The sequence below is a fragment of the Glycine soja genome, chromosome 5 (assembly GCF_004193775.1).
Source record: "Glycine soja cultivar W05 chromosome 5, ASM419377v2, whole genome shotgun sequence".
In the NCBI taxonomy this organism is placed as follows: Eukaryota; Viridiplantae; Streptophyta; class Magnoliopsida; order Fabales; family Fabaceae; genus Glycine; species Glycine soja.
In genome coordinates this window covers 36,973,705-36,989,161 of record NC_041006.1, presented here as the reverse complement: position 1 = coordinate 36,989,161, position 15,457 = coordinate 36,973,705, and the positions used below count along the sequence as shown (strand labels likewise).

Below are 15,457 nucleotides of genomic sequence, written 5' to 3'. Positions count from 1 at the left end.
AAAACAAAAAAAATTTAATTTAAAAATTAGTTCTTGTTATTTTAATGTGTGACACTCCCTTATAGCTATAGCTAGCTTGTAGGCCGAATCACAATTAAATACCGCAAATGCAAACCAAAAACATATCCACCACATATGTTAATTAGGATAATAATCATTATTGTATCCTAACAACGTACGTAGGATCTTCATCAGTCCTTACCCACTAATCATCATGACTTTCCTTTTGTTGCTTCTTTTCTCCCTCTTATATATGCATGTCTCTCTTCTTCTTCTTCTTCTTCTAGTTCCAACATCCCAAGTGTCCGTTACATATTGGACCTTGACCTAGCCAAGTTTACCGCACAGGAACATGTGTCAATACTATTCCAACTATGGAAGAAGGAGCATGGACGGGTCTACCAGAACCAAGAAGAAGAGGCAAAGAGACTTGACATTTTCCAAAACAATTTGAACTATATCAGGGACGTGAATGCAAACAGAAAATGACCCCACTCCCATCGTTTGGGGTTGAACTAGTTTGCTGAAATCACACCTGAAGAGTTCAGCAAAATATACTTGCAAGAACCCAAGGATGTGTCACTGCCCATCAACATGGCCAACAAGGACATAAAGAAGAAGGAGCAATATTCTTGCGACCATACACCTGCATCCTGGGATTGGAGCAAAATGGGTGTCATCACCGAAGCAAAGTACAAAGGACAATGTGGTACGTGTTTTTATTAAGAATCCTTCTGTTGAAAAATATTAATTTGGTTTCTTAATTCTCATTTTTAGCAGGAAAATACTTATTATTCATCTACTTTTTCTTCCATCCCTTTTTTACCATTTTTTTTTGTCTATCTCTATTTATTTTTTATATATCGCAACCATTACTTTCTCTATCTACATTTTTCTTTCTTTCCATCTCTAATTATTTCCACCAAATCCATCGCATTTTGTAGTGTACGAATATCATCATTCTTTTCAATAAGCTTCTTATTCTTATACAAGATTTAAAAATATTCAATAATTTTCATTCTAATGATAGAATTCAACTTGAATTTTTAACTTATTTTTATTGAGTCTCATTTTATCTTTTCCCACACACAACAATTCAAATTTTGACTTGGGAAAATTATTTTTCCAATGATTAAGCAACCTTGCTTGTAGTCATTTATACAAGCAACTTATGTAAGCATTTTAAAGAATTCATTAATTTGTTCTAATAGTATTCTCAGGTCAGTTAACTACAAACAATTATGATTTCTTCAGGACACACATATTCTCCTTGATTCTCTTGAAATTGAACTCGTTATGTACCTTAATTTTACTGAATGGGGTGTGATTCTGTGTATGTTTAGGAGAAAAGAAAGGATAAAATGTCTTCGTCTGTGGACATGATTTTGATTATATTGTCATTTTAGATTCAGGGGAAGAAGGAGGCCAAGGTTTTCTTTTTTCTTTTTTTAAGGTTATCATGATTACGGTGGGGACTATTCAACAATATTACTTAATTATGATTATTATCTGTCTATAAACTTAACTGAGTATTTTAAGTAAGATTTTTTTCTGTTAATCATTGTTTTTCATCTAAAAAGACTTAAATATTCTTCCTTCACTATAAAAGCCAGAATTGTATCACATCATCTTGAATGCAGTGTCCATTATATGGACCACATTTGAGTACAAGGCCTGCAATATTGAATGATTTTTCGATTTTGCACGTGTGAGTGAGACAAAAAGTGCATGCAAGTAAATTAAGGATACTAATATTCCTTTCAATTTATATATGTCCTATTTTTTTTTAAAAAAAAATATACATCACTATAGACATGCGTTATTATTGCTTTATGCTATATTTCTCTTTTCCCTGCTAATTAAATAACCTAATTGAGTGTAACAATTGCATATGAACCAAATGAAGGAAAGACTCATATGATCTAAACCGGAGACAAATAACAATCAAATGCGTCCAATTACCTAAACTTCAGACACACATTGCCGTCGGACTTATAAATAAATATATAGATTATTTTGAGAAAAAAATTAAAAACTCTAAAACTTATTTAACTTTGAAATAATTAATCTAGCTGATAAAAACACGCTTGCAATTGAAATCCAACCGGGTGCGGTAAGCTGCAATTTCACTTAATTACATTTTACCAAACCGAAACAAGTATGGTTATAGTGAAGCTAAAATTTGAAAAATGTCCTATTTCACATTCACATCAAATTAATTATAACTAAACATATAAAAACATCGTGATTCAAGCCCTAAAAGTCGAAATCAGATAGAATAGACGTTTAACGTTAATTGAATTTTTTTAAATGGGTATATACAAGTTTACTATTTTATATATAATGAAAAATCATTGTGTTAGCACAAAACTTAGAGATAAATTTTAAATATAGAAAGAGAATTATATCCAATTTCATAATCCAAAATAATCAAAAGAATATCTGGCTAGACTGGCTTTGGCACTGCCTGCTGCATAATGAAAATTCATATGAAAAGAATACGAAAGTTCTAGTTTAAAAATAAAAAAAGTTGGGAACTGTCACTCCACTCCTGCATGTTTGTAAGCCAAATCATAAGAGTGGTGCTATTTAGAGACCCCTCTATTTTAAACACCCCATTTACATCTCATTTCTTTTTATCTATATTTTTCTCACATTATATATCACCTATTCTACTTATATTTTTTTTCTCTCTTAATTTTCTCTTTTCTCTCACTAAGCATTTGGGTGTCCAAATTAAATATATTTTTCCAAATCACAATTCAATTACGTATCAGAAATTAATTTACACCAAATACATAACTACGGGGGAACTTCTTCAGTCATTACTAGCTAGCTCACTAATCACTATATATACGAGATGGTACAAGTGAAGTGACCATATCTTAATTTCAAGCCATAAAAACTTTCCATCAAGTTATGGGTTTCCTTGTGTTGCTTCTTTTCTCCCTCTTAGGTCTCTCTTCTAGTTCCAGCATATCTCATCGTTCCATATTGGACCTTGACCTAGCCAAGTTCACCACACAGAAACAGGTGTCTTCACTGTTCCAACCATGGAAGAGTAAGCACGGACGGGTCTACCATAACCAAGAAGAATAGGCAAAGAGACTTGAGATTTTCAAGAATAACTTGAACTGTATCAGGGACATGAATGCAAACAGAAAATCACCCCACTCTCATCGTTTGGGATTGAACAAGTTTGCTGACATCACTCCTCAAGAGTTCAGCAAAAAGTATTTGCAAGCTCCCAAGGATGTGCCACGACACATCAACATGGCCGACAAGGAATTGAAGGAGGAACAGCATTCTTGTGACCATCCACCTGCATCCTGGGATTGGAGGGAAAAGGGTGTCATCACGGATGTAAAGCACCAAGGCTTGTGTGGTACGTGCATGAAACCATTGTTTTTAGTACGTAATTACTAATTATTAACACTAGTATTTTTTTTTCTCTCTTTGAAAATGACTTGTGGAGTGTGAAACCATTTTGATAGGGAGTGGGTGGGCATTTTCTGCCACGGGAGCCATTGAAGCGGTACATGCAATAGCAACAGGAGACCTTGTAGCCTTTCTGAACAAGAACTCGTAGATTGTGTGGAAAGCGAAGGTTGTTCCAGTGGATGGCCCGATGATTCGTTCGTATGGGTTTTAGAACATGGTGGGATTGCCACTGATGCTGATTATCCTTACAGAGCTAAAGAGTGTAGATACAAAGCCAATAAGGTCTGTGAATATATAGCTGAATATGCATGCATGCAATTCCTTTTGATTAATTTAACCCTTCATCTCTTTGTTTTGTGCACTTTTTTTTCTTTCTGGGAGTAGATACAAGACAAGGTTACAATTGACGGATATGACATTATAAGAATGCCATATGAGAGTACAGAATCAGAGAGAGAGAAAGCGTTCTTATGCGCCATCCTTGAGCAACCAATTAGTGTCTCCAAGTGTTATCTTACATTTTATACAGACAAAAAAATTAATAAACTAATAAAAAAGAATAATAATTTTATATAACTAACTTTAATTATTAAATAGATGAAAAAAATATTAATATTATATTAAAAAATTAAAGTGATATTTATTAAAGATATTAATGAAAAAATAATTAAAATTACATTAAAAAGTTAAATATAATGCTTAATGGGACTAATTTTTTTCTCAAATATCACACTCCTTCTATAATAGAGCTAGTAATTGCTAACAGTAATATATACAGTATCTTACTATTTGGGAAATATTATATCATTATTATACTATTATTGTTATTGATTTGTGCAGGGAATTTATGGTGGAGGAAACTGTTCAAAGTATTGGGTTAATCACTTTGTTTTACTTGTGGGATATGGTTCAGCTGATGGTGTAGATTACTGGATAGCGAAAAATTCATGGGGGGAAGATTGGGGAAAAGATGGTTACATTTGGATCCAAAGAAACACGGGTAATTTCTCAGGAGTGTGTGGGATGAATTATTTTCCTGTTTATCCAACTAAGAAGAAATCAGAAACACTGGTGTCTGCTGGCATTAAAGCTCATAGAAGAGTGGATCACTCTCCCCTTTGAGCCGTGAAGGTTCAATCAACGAGTGTTTGTTTTCTTAGAGACAAGCATCGGACGTATGTATGATATGATTCTGTGTGACCATAGTCTTCCGCGTTGTACTAATGTCAAAGGCAAAAATAAAACACAGAACAAGTTTTTCTTCAAATAATGTGAAGGTAGAAAATGGAACCATGCCTCTGTTGCATGTGATTCAAAATATTCGCAGATGTTTTTTTCTTTGCTTCAAGCCTTTTTCTTCAACATGCATGCTTCATCATTGTATTTTTCTTTATAGTAGTATATATATACTATATACTATATAGCGCATTGAATTAATTAAAAAGAAAACATAGTTCAAGGAGTATTCTAATTTGTATATAACTAAGTCAAATAAAAAATAAAAATAAAAACAAGTTACAGGATCTAAAAAGCAATCAGAAAAATAATATATATTGATCACTGGAATAAATTTTTGTTTCACGCAATTTAAATAGACTTACGGTTTACCAAAAAAGTGAACTAAAATAGATGTATATATAGGAGATGTTAATTAATTATTAGGTAAAATACCTGTATAATCAATACAAACATATATACATTTCATGCCAAATTTGATTTGACATTGGCCAAGATAAAGCGATCGATGACTATCTTCCTCGCTCCCACAAATAGCATAACATACAAAATATATTCTGCACCTAAAAGGCTAAAACAATACTTCTTTCTTACATTAACAACCTATCTAAACAAAGATCAATTTAATGCTAAGAAAATGTAGAAACATATCACATTCTTTAAATTAAAGAACGATGCTGTTAGAAAGATTATACTTTTTCATAGAATTTTTTATTCATGTATTTATTTGTGCGATGCTTATGTCAACAGTAAACTTGACAACATAAAATTCTCTGTTTACATTGGCGTAAACAAATAAAAAAATGCACTATCCTTTTGTTGGTTGACATTAAAGTGAATGGAAATAAAATAAATGCAAAGAAGGAAAATGACAATATCCATCACTAGATTCGGTACAAAATTTGGATTCAACGTTGATAAAATAAATTTTAAATAGAATTGATTTTGTAAAATTGATTTTAAAATAATATAATTTGTTTAAATATTTTATTATAAAATTAAATTAAGAATAAAATTCAGTATAAAATTTTGAATCCATCAAAATTGTTTTACCCCTGAATCAATTTTGGGTCAAAAATTAATTTTTAATCATTTTCTAACGTGGAATGAAACATGAAAAAATTATCCAAAATCAATTTTAAATTCAATTAATTTTCCAATACCAAACCAAACAGCACTTGCTAATACCATACCGGAAAGGAAACAATGGGAACGGGAAAAAATGAAACTTAAAAAAAGTACTTTGAGAAAATGAAGGAGAAAGAAGTTTTCATTAAAACAAAAAAATCATCATCATATTACAAATGATATAAATGTTATTTAATGTAATTAGATTTTCTTCTTACTTTCGTTTATGATCAAACAATAGAAAAATATTTTTTTTCTTAAAAAAAATTCTCTTTAATATAACAATAATGCAAAATAGAAAATTCGTCCTTTTTATTCTCATTTGCACTTTTATTTTATTTTTTTATTTTGTTATTTTTATTTTTATCATTTTTCAATTTGTTTGTTTCATTTGGTAACTACTGTAATTTTAACATTTGATTCTCCTGTACGATCTTGTGTTAATCCCACAAGCTTTCATCCTTTACTCGGTTATGAGACTAATCTTTAATTAATTGAAGACTTAGTCACAAAATTCATTACTTCTCTCCAAAGATATATTTTGTAGGAATTGAATTAAATTCAGGTCTTTTTCCATAAATTGAATGTGTCTTATCAAACAAGTTACGTCAATTGCATTTTTTTTTCTTCATTACTTTGGATTTTATATTGTTACACGTTTAAAATGAATTTAAAAAACAAATTATCTGCTGAATAAAATTCATTTAAAAGAAACACGTGGCCCATTATTAAAAAAACTCCAAACTGAAATAACTCTCTTAAGCCCAAACCCGATCAATAGGATAAATTAAAATCTAGTCCATAAAAAACAAACACAAAAGTTGGACCCAAAAAGAGAATCATAGGAATGAGATAACGGAAAAGTCCAAAAAAATCATAGTTAATAAAAAAAGGAATAATTTATTCACGTCTTCCTTTTTTCTTTATCTCTTCAGCTTATTGTAAAATCATTGCAAACAGAGAGCAACACTGCAATTTTTTTGGACAAAAAGATGCTTTATGTAAATGTGTACTGCTTTTAGTTATCCTGGCACACTGACATAATGGAGGAGACTCTTTGTGACATAGGTTAGCACTTTATAATACCTCTGGATTCTTTGTTTGCTTGTTTTAACAAATTTCTGCAATTCATTCATCAGTGTATGTAAACTAGTATGAACCAAATTATAGCAGCGTTATTAGACTGAATATTAGTTGTGAATTTCAAGGAATATTTTTTTAATTTCGTATGAGAGTAGATGTCAAATTCAAAGGTTAATATGACAATAAGTTTAGTAATTAAAGGACTTACAAAGTTTTCATATTTAACCTTAAACTCTTCAAAATAGTCTTTGTATACATATATAGACTTTAAACTCTTCAAAGTTATCGTAGAAGACTTAATGAACAGATTAACTTAATTGAATGACAGACTACACTTTGAGAAACTATTTTGTTTTTCATTTCATTAATGGAGGAATTAACATATCTATGTGATATACAAGTCTCCTAAGATATAATATGTTCACCCCAACATGATTAAGACTTCGCCATGTGCTAAGAATATTTATAATACCTATACCGAGACTTCAATGCAACACTCAAGTCAGGTTGGTCCTTATTATGTTATGTTAGAATAGAACTCTCACACACAAGTTGATAACCTTCCTCATCTTTCCTTGCAACCGTCACTCAGGATCTCCCCTAAGGACGTGGTGGGTCCTTACATTGTCGACCTGTCTCTGAGCTCCTAAACCGTACAGTATAAGACTATAAGTATAACATTTTTTTTATCGCATAATAAAACGAAGTTAACTTGGCATCCAAATTTGGATGACACGGAGCAAATAGAATATCAAAGCCCAGCTTTGGACCCTCCCTCAGTGCTTCACATGATGCCCACTAACATCTACATCTGCACTTATTTAAAGAGCGGGCCACATTATGGATGTGACTTAACTCAAATTAATAGGTAATTAAATACTTTTAACTGCATCTCTTCTTTTGGCCAATTCTCGCAAGGCTTGGCTAATGGCTATTAATTAAAAAGTTCCATAATGCAACAAGACATATACTAAATCATATCATCAATCACCCCTAAATTACTTCCTAGCTTTCCCTAATAGATTAGGACAATCACTTTCTTTGATGTCATTATCTTAATTTTGAATTCAAGTTTGTTTTTTTTTTTTATACTTAAAGCCTCTTTGAAGTTTGAGCTACCACTCTTTACATAACAAGGAATAAAACATACACCATCCAATGCCAATTTGGCGACATTCATGATAAAAATAACATGTTTGTGAGTGTGTCTGTGTCATTCAGTTTCAGTTAGTTGACTCTCTTTAAAAGAGAACTATGATATTCGAAGTTGAAATCTTAACGCTTATAATTTATAAACTTTGAACAATTAGGAAAGGAGAGCAACATCTCTTGTCGTATAGTAGTTTACTAGTATAGATATTAGGTATCTTTCTGAGGTACATAGGTGGTACTGCCATAATTTTGATTTGAGCTGTGTCGTTAACTTTTGCATGGATCCCATATGAGTTATTATAGAGTGACAATCTGTGTACACAATACCTAATAATCATTATCTCATTACCTATCTAAGAAAGTGATTACTAGTGAAGCTGCGGCCCCAAAGAGAGTTTTGCACTACTGTACAGATAATGTTTATGCCTTACCATCATTACCTCATCAATATCAAATATGGTAATGGTACTAATGGACAGAATAGAAAAGTAGGTGTACTTGACTTTAATTCAATGTATAGTGTATGATAGATGGCAAAAATGGTGAAATTCCATGTATGAAAAGAAAGAAAACGAAACGGATAAAAGCAGTTTGGAAGGGTTGCACTTGGAGATGTGGCTAGTAGACAAACACATTGGCCATAGTCAAAGCACTTCACAAACCTAAAAGCCATTACACTTCACTTTCCAATGAAAACCACAATCCACATGCTCTTGCTTGGGGATATTGAACGATCACGAACTCTCCTACCTCCTCTACGCTGTACCCCATTTCCCAGCTAGCGCTCATACTCCCATTTCACTCCAAACCAAAACACATTCTCTTTCTCTCATTGACTGACCCTACTTCACCACCCTTCTCAACCAAACTTTAGCGTTAAATAATTAATAATTAATATTGTTCATTCAGGGGTCTACAAGTGCCAACTTTTTATTGAGACAAGTATGTGTTTTCATGACACATTCAAAAGGGGTTCTAAGTTTTTGATTGCTGAGAAGTCCCATCGTTTAATATACCATTGGTATCCCAATCTTTCAGTCCTCCCGACCTAATATTATTGAACTCAGTAAAGGGAAGAGAGTGTTAGCTCGAGGGATGAGGGTAGGGTCCCTAAATTATGTATCAAAAGCCAAACTACAGGGTGTTAAGCAATTATTCACGCCATGAATTTTCTCCCAACCTAGCAACGAAAATATTCCTCCCACCTATTCAAAAGCAGCAAACCAAAAATTAACAAATTTCAAAAATAGGGCGAAATCTTTTATATATATAATTCTTATCGATTAGATTAGAATATTTTTATTTCTGAGTTTATTAACCATATTCTTAGCACATTTATTATTTACTATTAATTTTTATTTAAATTATCTTTGTTTCCTCCCCCACAGTATATTATTTACTCCTCCTGGAGACACCAATGCTAAAAAAGGGAGGGAAGAAAAAGCCATGAGAAACTGCATAAGGTGCTGCATCTCTTGCATCCTCCCATGTGGGGCTCTCGACGTGATCCGCATAGTGCACTCCAATGGCAGAGTAGAAGAAATCGGTGGCACCATCAAGGCCAGTGATGTTATGAAGGCACACCCCAAACACGTCCTCAAGAAGCCGTGCTCCTCCGCCGCGGATGCCGCCGAAGGCGGCGTCGGCGGTGGGGTCCCAAAGATCGTGGTGGTGCCACCCGACGCAGAGCTCCAACGTGGGAAGATTTACTTCCTCATGCCACTCCCTCCTTCTCCTCCACAAGAGAAGAACCAGCAGAGGAGGAAGAAGAAGAAGAAGGAACACAGAGAGAGAACAAGGAACAACACCAACGTGTCCACGACTATGTCTATGACTAGCTTGCTTGTCTCTGATCGCTACTTGAATGATATACTCTCAGAGAAGGTGTCAACGCAAAGAGACAGAAGAAGAGGGCGTGTTGCTGTGTGGAGGCCTCACTTGGAGAGCATTTCTGAGTCACCTCCTCATATGTAACAATTCTTCTTCTTCTTCTTCTTCTTTCTTCACAAGTCACAACCTTTGCCTAAGGGTCATGTCATGTCCATATAGTTTATATGATAATCCTCATATAGGCTTCCAACCCCATTTTTTCAAAATATGTAGAGAGAAAATAAATAATTTCCTCTTTTTTTAATACTTTACTCTGCTTCTGCAAAGGTTGCTGTGTACATAAGGTTGTCCATATAATATGAGGTTTGTAATTAACCAGTTGGAGAGTTTAAGTTATATTTAGACCATAATTGAGTATGTTTTCGTCAAGGTTTTATAAAACGGTCTGCGACACAACACGTCAAGGTTTTAAGGTTTCTGTGGTAGTAAAATATTCTGTATCGGCTACATTTATCTGAAATTTTCTGTAATATTAAAGATCGCAACAAAACTCTAACCGTAATTTAAAACCTTGGTTTTAGATAGCAATTTTTTTTTTGAGATTTTATGGTCGTGCTACAATTAGTGGGGAATGAAATTGATCAGACGGTATTATAATTTTGTAATTTTCTGGAAGAGGTGAAACAAGCGAAGAAGTTTGTAATGGGTTTCAATTTTTTTTGCCTTTAATTGTTGAAGCTCGGAATTTAGAATAGTACACGCACAAAGATAAGCTATGATTGAGATGCAGATAGAACGATCCTACTCCTACTGTGTCACTGTAATATGTGTAATTCTGTATTGGATCATAATGGAAGGTGATTACGACATGATAGATATTATGCTTTTGCCAGGCACTTGAGTTTTTTTATTTATCATTATTTCTATTGATTCACTTGGGAAAATGATATAGTAGTTCGTCAGTGTCAGCCATCCTTTAAGGAGAGAGAGTGTGACATAATGCTACAATCACTTTCTATGAAGTACTGAGATGTGATTATAATAGAATTCCTTCAAGTTGATAACTTTTCCTCCTTTTTTCTGAACTGGGAAAAAATAAGAAATTCTTTTGGACCCCCAAATGGGGGAGGACAGATTCATTCATCAGTGTCTAATCTATGCAGTGCAAAGTCATGTTGTACTTCACCCCACTACAAACAAGTGAGGGGAAAAACAAGTGAGGTTAGATGAAGAAAAGGCCAAAGAGATAAATTTGTGATAAAAAGAATTGAAAGTCCCCACATTGCTTTCCCATTATATTCTAATAATGCATTAATGTTATGCTAAGTTTGCATAAATTAGCAGGATATGGCTTTAGTTTAAGCATCTTATTCTTTTGGGTATGTTTATGATTGGGAAATGGTTTGGTTAGTGGCACTGGCATCATGCAAAGGTTATTAACACAGTAGCCTTTGACCTCTGGGATTGGCTGGATGGCGAGAGCCTTGAGCAAAGCTCTATTATAGTTTATTTCTGGTTCTGATTCTCCTTTTCTTATCCAAGAGCATTTATGTTTTTTATTTACTTGAATGTTCCACCATCAGTGGCGAATAAAATGTAGACAAAGTAGTTAGTGTGTAGATTACAAAAGTTATGCAGAGTAGTAAGTTAATGTGTAGATTAATAATGTAAACTTTCTACGTTATTGTTATTATATACTACTGGAAAACGGCGTGCGACAATTAAATCTTTGATCGACTAAAAGAATTTTTCCTGTTTATCTCATGATATGTCAGTGTTATCATTGTGGTTCGGGTGAAAATAAGCATTTTCTTGTTCTCCAAACCATAGAATTTATTACTAGAATTTTATATAGTATTTATCTGTCGTGCCTTTTCTTATATAGAAATAAATTGACATGGAAACAACTAAATAACGACAATACTTTTATCCTGTGTTTGGATGAGAAAATTTTAAATTTTGAAAAATTTTAAATTTTTAAGAATTTTAAATATTTTAATTGAAATTCTTTTATTTTCAAAATTTTATATTTGGATAAAAAAAAATTAAAATTGCGAGGAGGAAAGAAAATAAATGCAAAGAGAAGAGAATATATGGTTGGTGTGCTTCCAAAGAAAAGAATATTGATGCGGTATGGAAAGTCACATGAGAGGTGAAACACGACGACACCATCATACTTGACCGCGACGGCATTCAGTCAACGGTGCAAGGCATGGTCCAGACCCTCCGCGTCGATGATCACCTCCACCGCGTGATAGGTAGTGACGGCTGCTCCCCTGACTAGCGGGTACAATTCTATATGTCCCCTATGCCTGCACCCGATCAACGTTCCGTGAGCTCAGATGGTGTTTCTTAGAGAGAAGATGATCATTGGTGTGAGGGAAGAGTCGCGAGTTTGAGAACGAGATTTAGAAAAATTTTAGGTGGAAGAGAAGATGATGGTTATAAAGAAAATGCACAAACATTTTTTGAAGTATCAAGAAGAAAATTTTAATTTCTCATCTTTTAAGAAGAAAATTAAATTTTCACATTTTTAGTTGTTTAAAATTTTGTTTTAAAATTTAAAAAATTTAAATTCTTCATAAAAGAATATCCAAACAATTTTAGATTAAAGAAATTTAAATTCTCTAGTAAATTATTTTCCTCAGTTAAAATTTTATATCCAAACATATTCTTAGGGTTAATTAAGTTTCTAGTTTTTTTAATTTTTTAGATTTTAATTTTTAGTTATTAAAAAAATTATGTAATTTTTAGTCTTAATTTTTTGTCCGCATTTTTTGTTCTTCTAAATATTTTTGGTTATTTTTAGTCTCTTGTTCATTTTTATGGTTTGAAATTAATATTTATTTTATCAATTTTTAATTCCTAATTTATTTTATATTTAAAATTATTTTTGAACAATAAAAATAATGAAAAATTAAAAATGGACGAACAGTTTTAAAAGACTAAAAACAAATACAAAAAATTAGTAAAAGATTAAAAATTGTCAAAAATATTTTGAAAACTAAAAATTATAATATAAAAATTTAAAAGATTAAAAACTTAATTAATCCGATTAATTACATAAAATTTGAGAAGAAGTGGAAGAGAAAAAAGTATCTAAAAAAAGATAACAATATACTGTACTTTTTAATATATATTCTTCTAATCACATCCTCTATAAAGTACATTATAAAAATAACTTATATTTTTACCTTCTGAAAAAGCTAACAATATAGTTGGAATTTAGAATAAAAATATAATTTTTTTTTTAGTTTCATCACTTATTATTTATTGAGTTATTTTTTCTCTGATGTAGTTTTGAATAAATTCTAACCATTAGAAATAATGTGTTATTACGATCTTCAAAGTATTTTTATGTTGTTTTATTAGAAAGAGAAATAGAGAAAATAAAAAACAAAGCCTAAAGAAAAAAAAAATCTCCTTTCACAAGAAGATAAAAAAATGTGAGACCCACTCAAAATTACAATTTTAACCTTGTTGATTAGCCTGCCGCTACCTCACAAAATTTAGACGTATTAATAATAAAATGTATTTTTACAAGAAAACTTTATTTTCTTTCGCTTCACTTTTTTATCCAACAAAACATGTAAGACAAAACTAATGTTTTATTTCTATTTTACTTCTTACTGATTTTATCCTTTCTAAAACTCTACTCAAGTAAATTATAAAAATTAATCTATAAATTAATATATTAAACTTAATCATTAAAAAATATAATGTTTTGCTTTTAAATTTAATCAATAAAAAAATATAATGTTTTTCTTTTAAATAAACTGTAAATTAAAATTAAGAAAAGTTGAAAAACTTCTCACAGTGAAGGAGTTTGATTAAGACCTTAAATTCAGAGTTTATATATGTTTCTATAGCCAAAGGCAAAGCCACTTCATCGATACATAATCAATTGCCCCTTCAAGAAATAATATATCATACTTTAAAGCTATAAGGTGAGAAAGACAAGCGTATAGTGTGTGCTTCTTTTTTTTTTTTTTGATAAAGAGGGTATAGTGTGTGCTTTAAAAACTCAGACTATAGGTCTTCTTATATCATAATCAAGATAAAGACTAATTTCTAATCTTGTCACATATCTTGTGATTAATGAATGAAATAAAACATGTTCATTGAACAATTTCCGGTATCATGCCACTAATAATCTATAAATCATTTTTTTAATAAATACTTCCACCAACTAAGGAGATCGATAACACCATGGAGTTTTGTTTCTTCGTAACTCAAACTAATTAAGTTATACTTAATTTTGCTTTACACTATGAATCCATGGTCAGATTTAACAGTTGTACTAAATTTAATGGTGGTATGAACTAAACACAAACTAAAATCAAAATGTATTGTCTCTTACGCACACAAAAAAGATACATATACGAAAAATGAAGAAATATGAAAATTTAGCAGCCATGGTCCCATTAAGATCAAGATAACTAACTACATTCCTAATTTCATTACGTAGTAAGTCAAGTACAAATTTTATATCTATTTTCTCTACATTAATTTTTATATCAAGTCCTACTCATTAAATGTCCTGTAGAAAGAAAATAAACATAAACCTATCACGTAAAATTTAAATATGAAAACATCCATTTTTCAAATAAATTTCACATCACTTCATTGTGTCTCTTTCTTATTCCCTCTTTTCTCCAATAGCTGGGAAGAATGCAGGATACGGGATAACAAAAGAAGAGCTCTTAAGGATTTGGCAACTTTTTCAAAGAGGGCGACCACTAAGATTGGGTGGATTCTTATAATTAAAAAATCAAAAATGAAAAGGTGAAAAAGTATTTTTTTTTTCCTCCTCTTGTGCTTTTTGTGGTGCAGAATGTAAGGAATCGAAAAAATACAGAAAAATGCAATCATAGATGCAAGCGGCGCCTCACTTTTACATCGATAATTATTAAGATTGAACCTAAATGGATAGTCAAATATTAATTTCTTTCAAGGGTAGAAATTACTTAAATGAATTTTATCTTTCTCAACAAAATATATATTTTTTTTTTACAAAACTGGAATCATGAAATTTCATTCATAATAAATTGGAAGATAGAATATGTTGATAAACTTTGAATCTAGCATAAATTGTGGCCACTTTTACGAGTAAGTGGGATTTAATTCACCAAACATTTCCATTGCGTATTGATTAAAATATTCTCATGTGCTTAAAATCAAACTAAACAATTTTTAATTATTATAAAACGAACCAAAATAATCAAATCGGAAATTAGAAAAATTATATATTTTTATTACGATTTGATTCGATATTTAGTTTTTATTGTAAAAAAACAAATCAAACTAAACTGTACATTGTTTATATTAATTTTTCTCTTATACCCCCATTTAATTAAAGTCTCATAATCCTATACTGGGAGGGCATTTTGACAACACATAACTAATTGTGTGTGAATAATTTGTAATGTACTTTTTTTTCATATGAGATTCATAATATAGTTATTAACAATTAGTTATTAAAATTTACATCATTTCAAATTTTTTGTTAATTGTATAAAAATAAATTATTGTAAAAAAAAATTAAAAAATTAATTCAAACCAAACTATAAAATAACTGATTTAATTT

General features: G+C 31.2%; 1 protein-coding gene and 2 pseudogenes across 1 annotated transcript; all 3 read left to right on the top strand.

Annotated features, from left to right (window-relative positions):
* Nucleotides 1–214: 214 nt before the first annotated feature.
* LOC114412940 lies at nt 215–803 on the top strand (annotated as a pseudogene).
* Nucleotides 804–2,913: 2,110 nt separating this feature from the next.
* LOC114412939 lies at nt 2,914–4,669 on the top strand (annotated as a pseudogene).
* A 4,122-nt stretch (nt 4,670–8,791) lies between these two features.
* LOC114412937 lies at nt 8,792–10,361 on the top strand. Its single transcript, XM_028377057.1, has 2 exons — nt 8,792–9,141; nt 9,429–10,361. Exon 2 carries the CDS (start codon nt 9,487–9,489, stop codon nt 10,012–10,014), a length of 528 nt encoding a protein of 175 aa, XP_028232858.1. The 5' UTR covers nt 8,792–9,141; nt 9,429–9,486; the 3' UTR covers nt 10,015–10,361.
* The last annotated feature ends 5,096 nt before the right edge of the window (nt 10,362–15,457 follow it).

Bases quoted from the DNA above. Each gene is read 5' to 3' on its own strand.
- LOC114412937 (XM_028377057.1), top strand. From the start codon at position 9,487: ATGAGAAACTGCATAAGGTGCTGCATCTCTTGCATCCTCCCATGTGGG.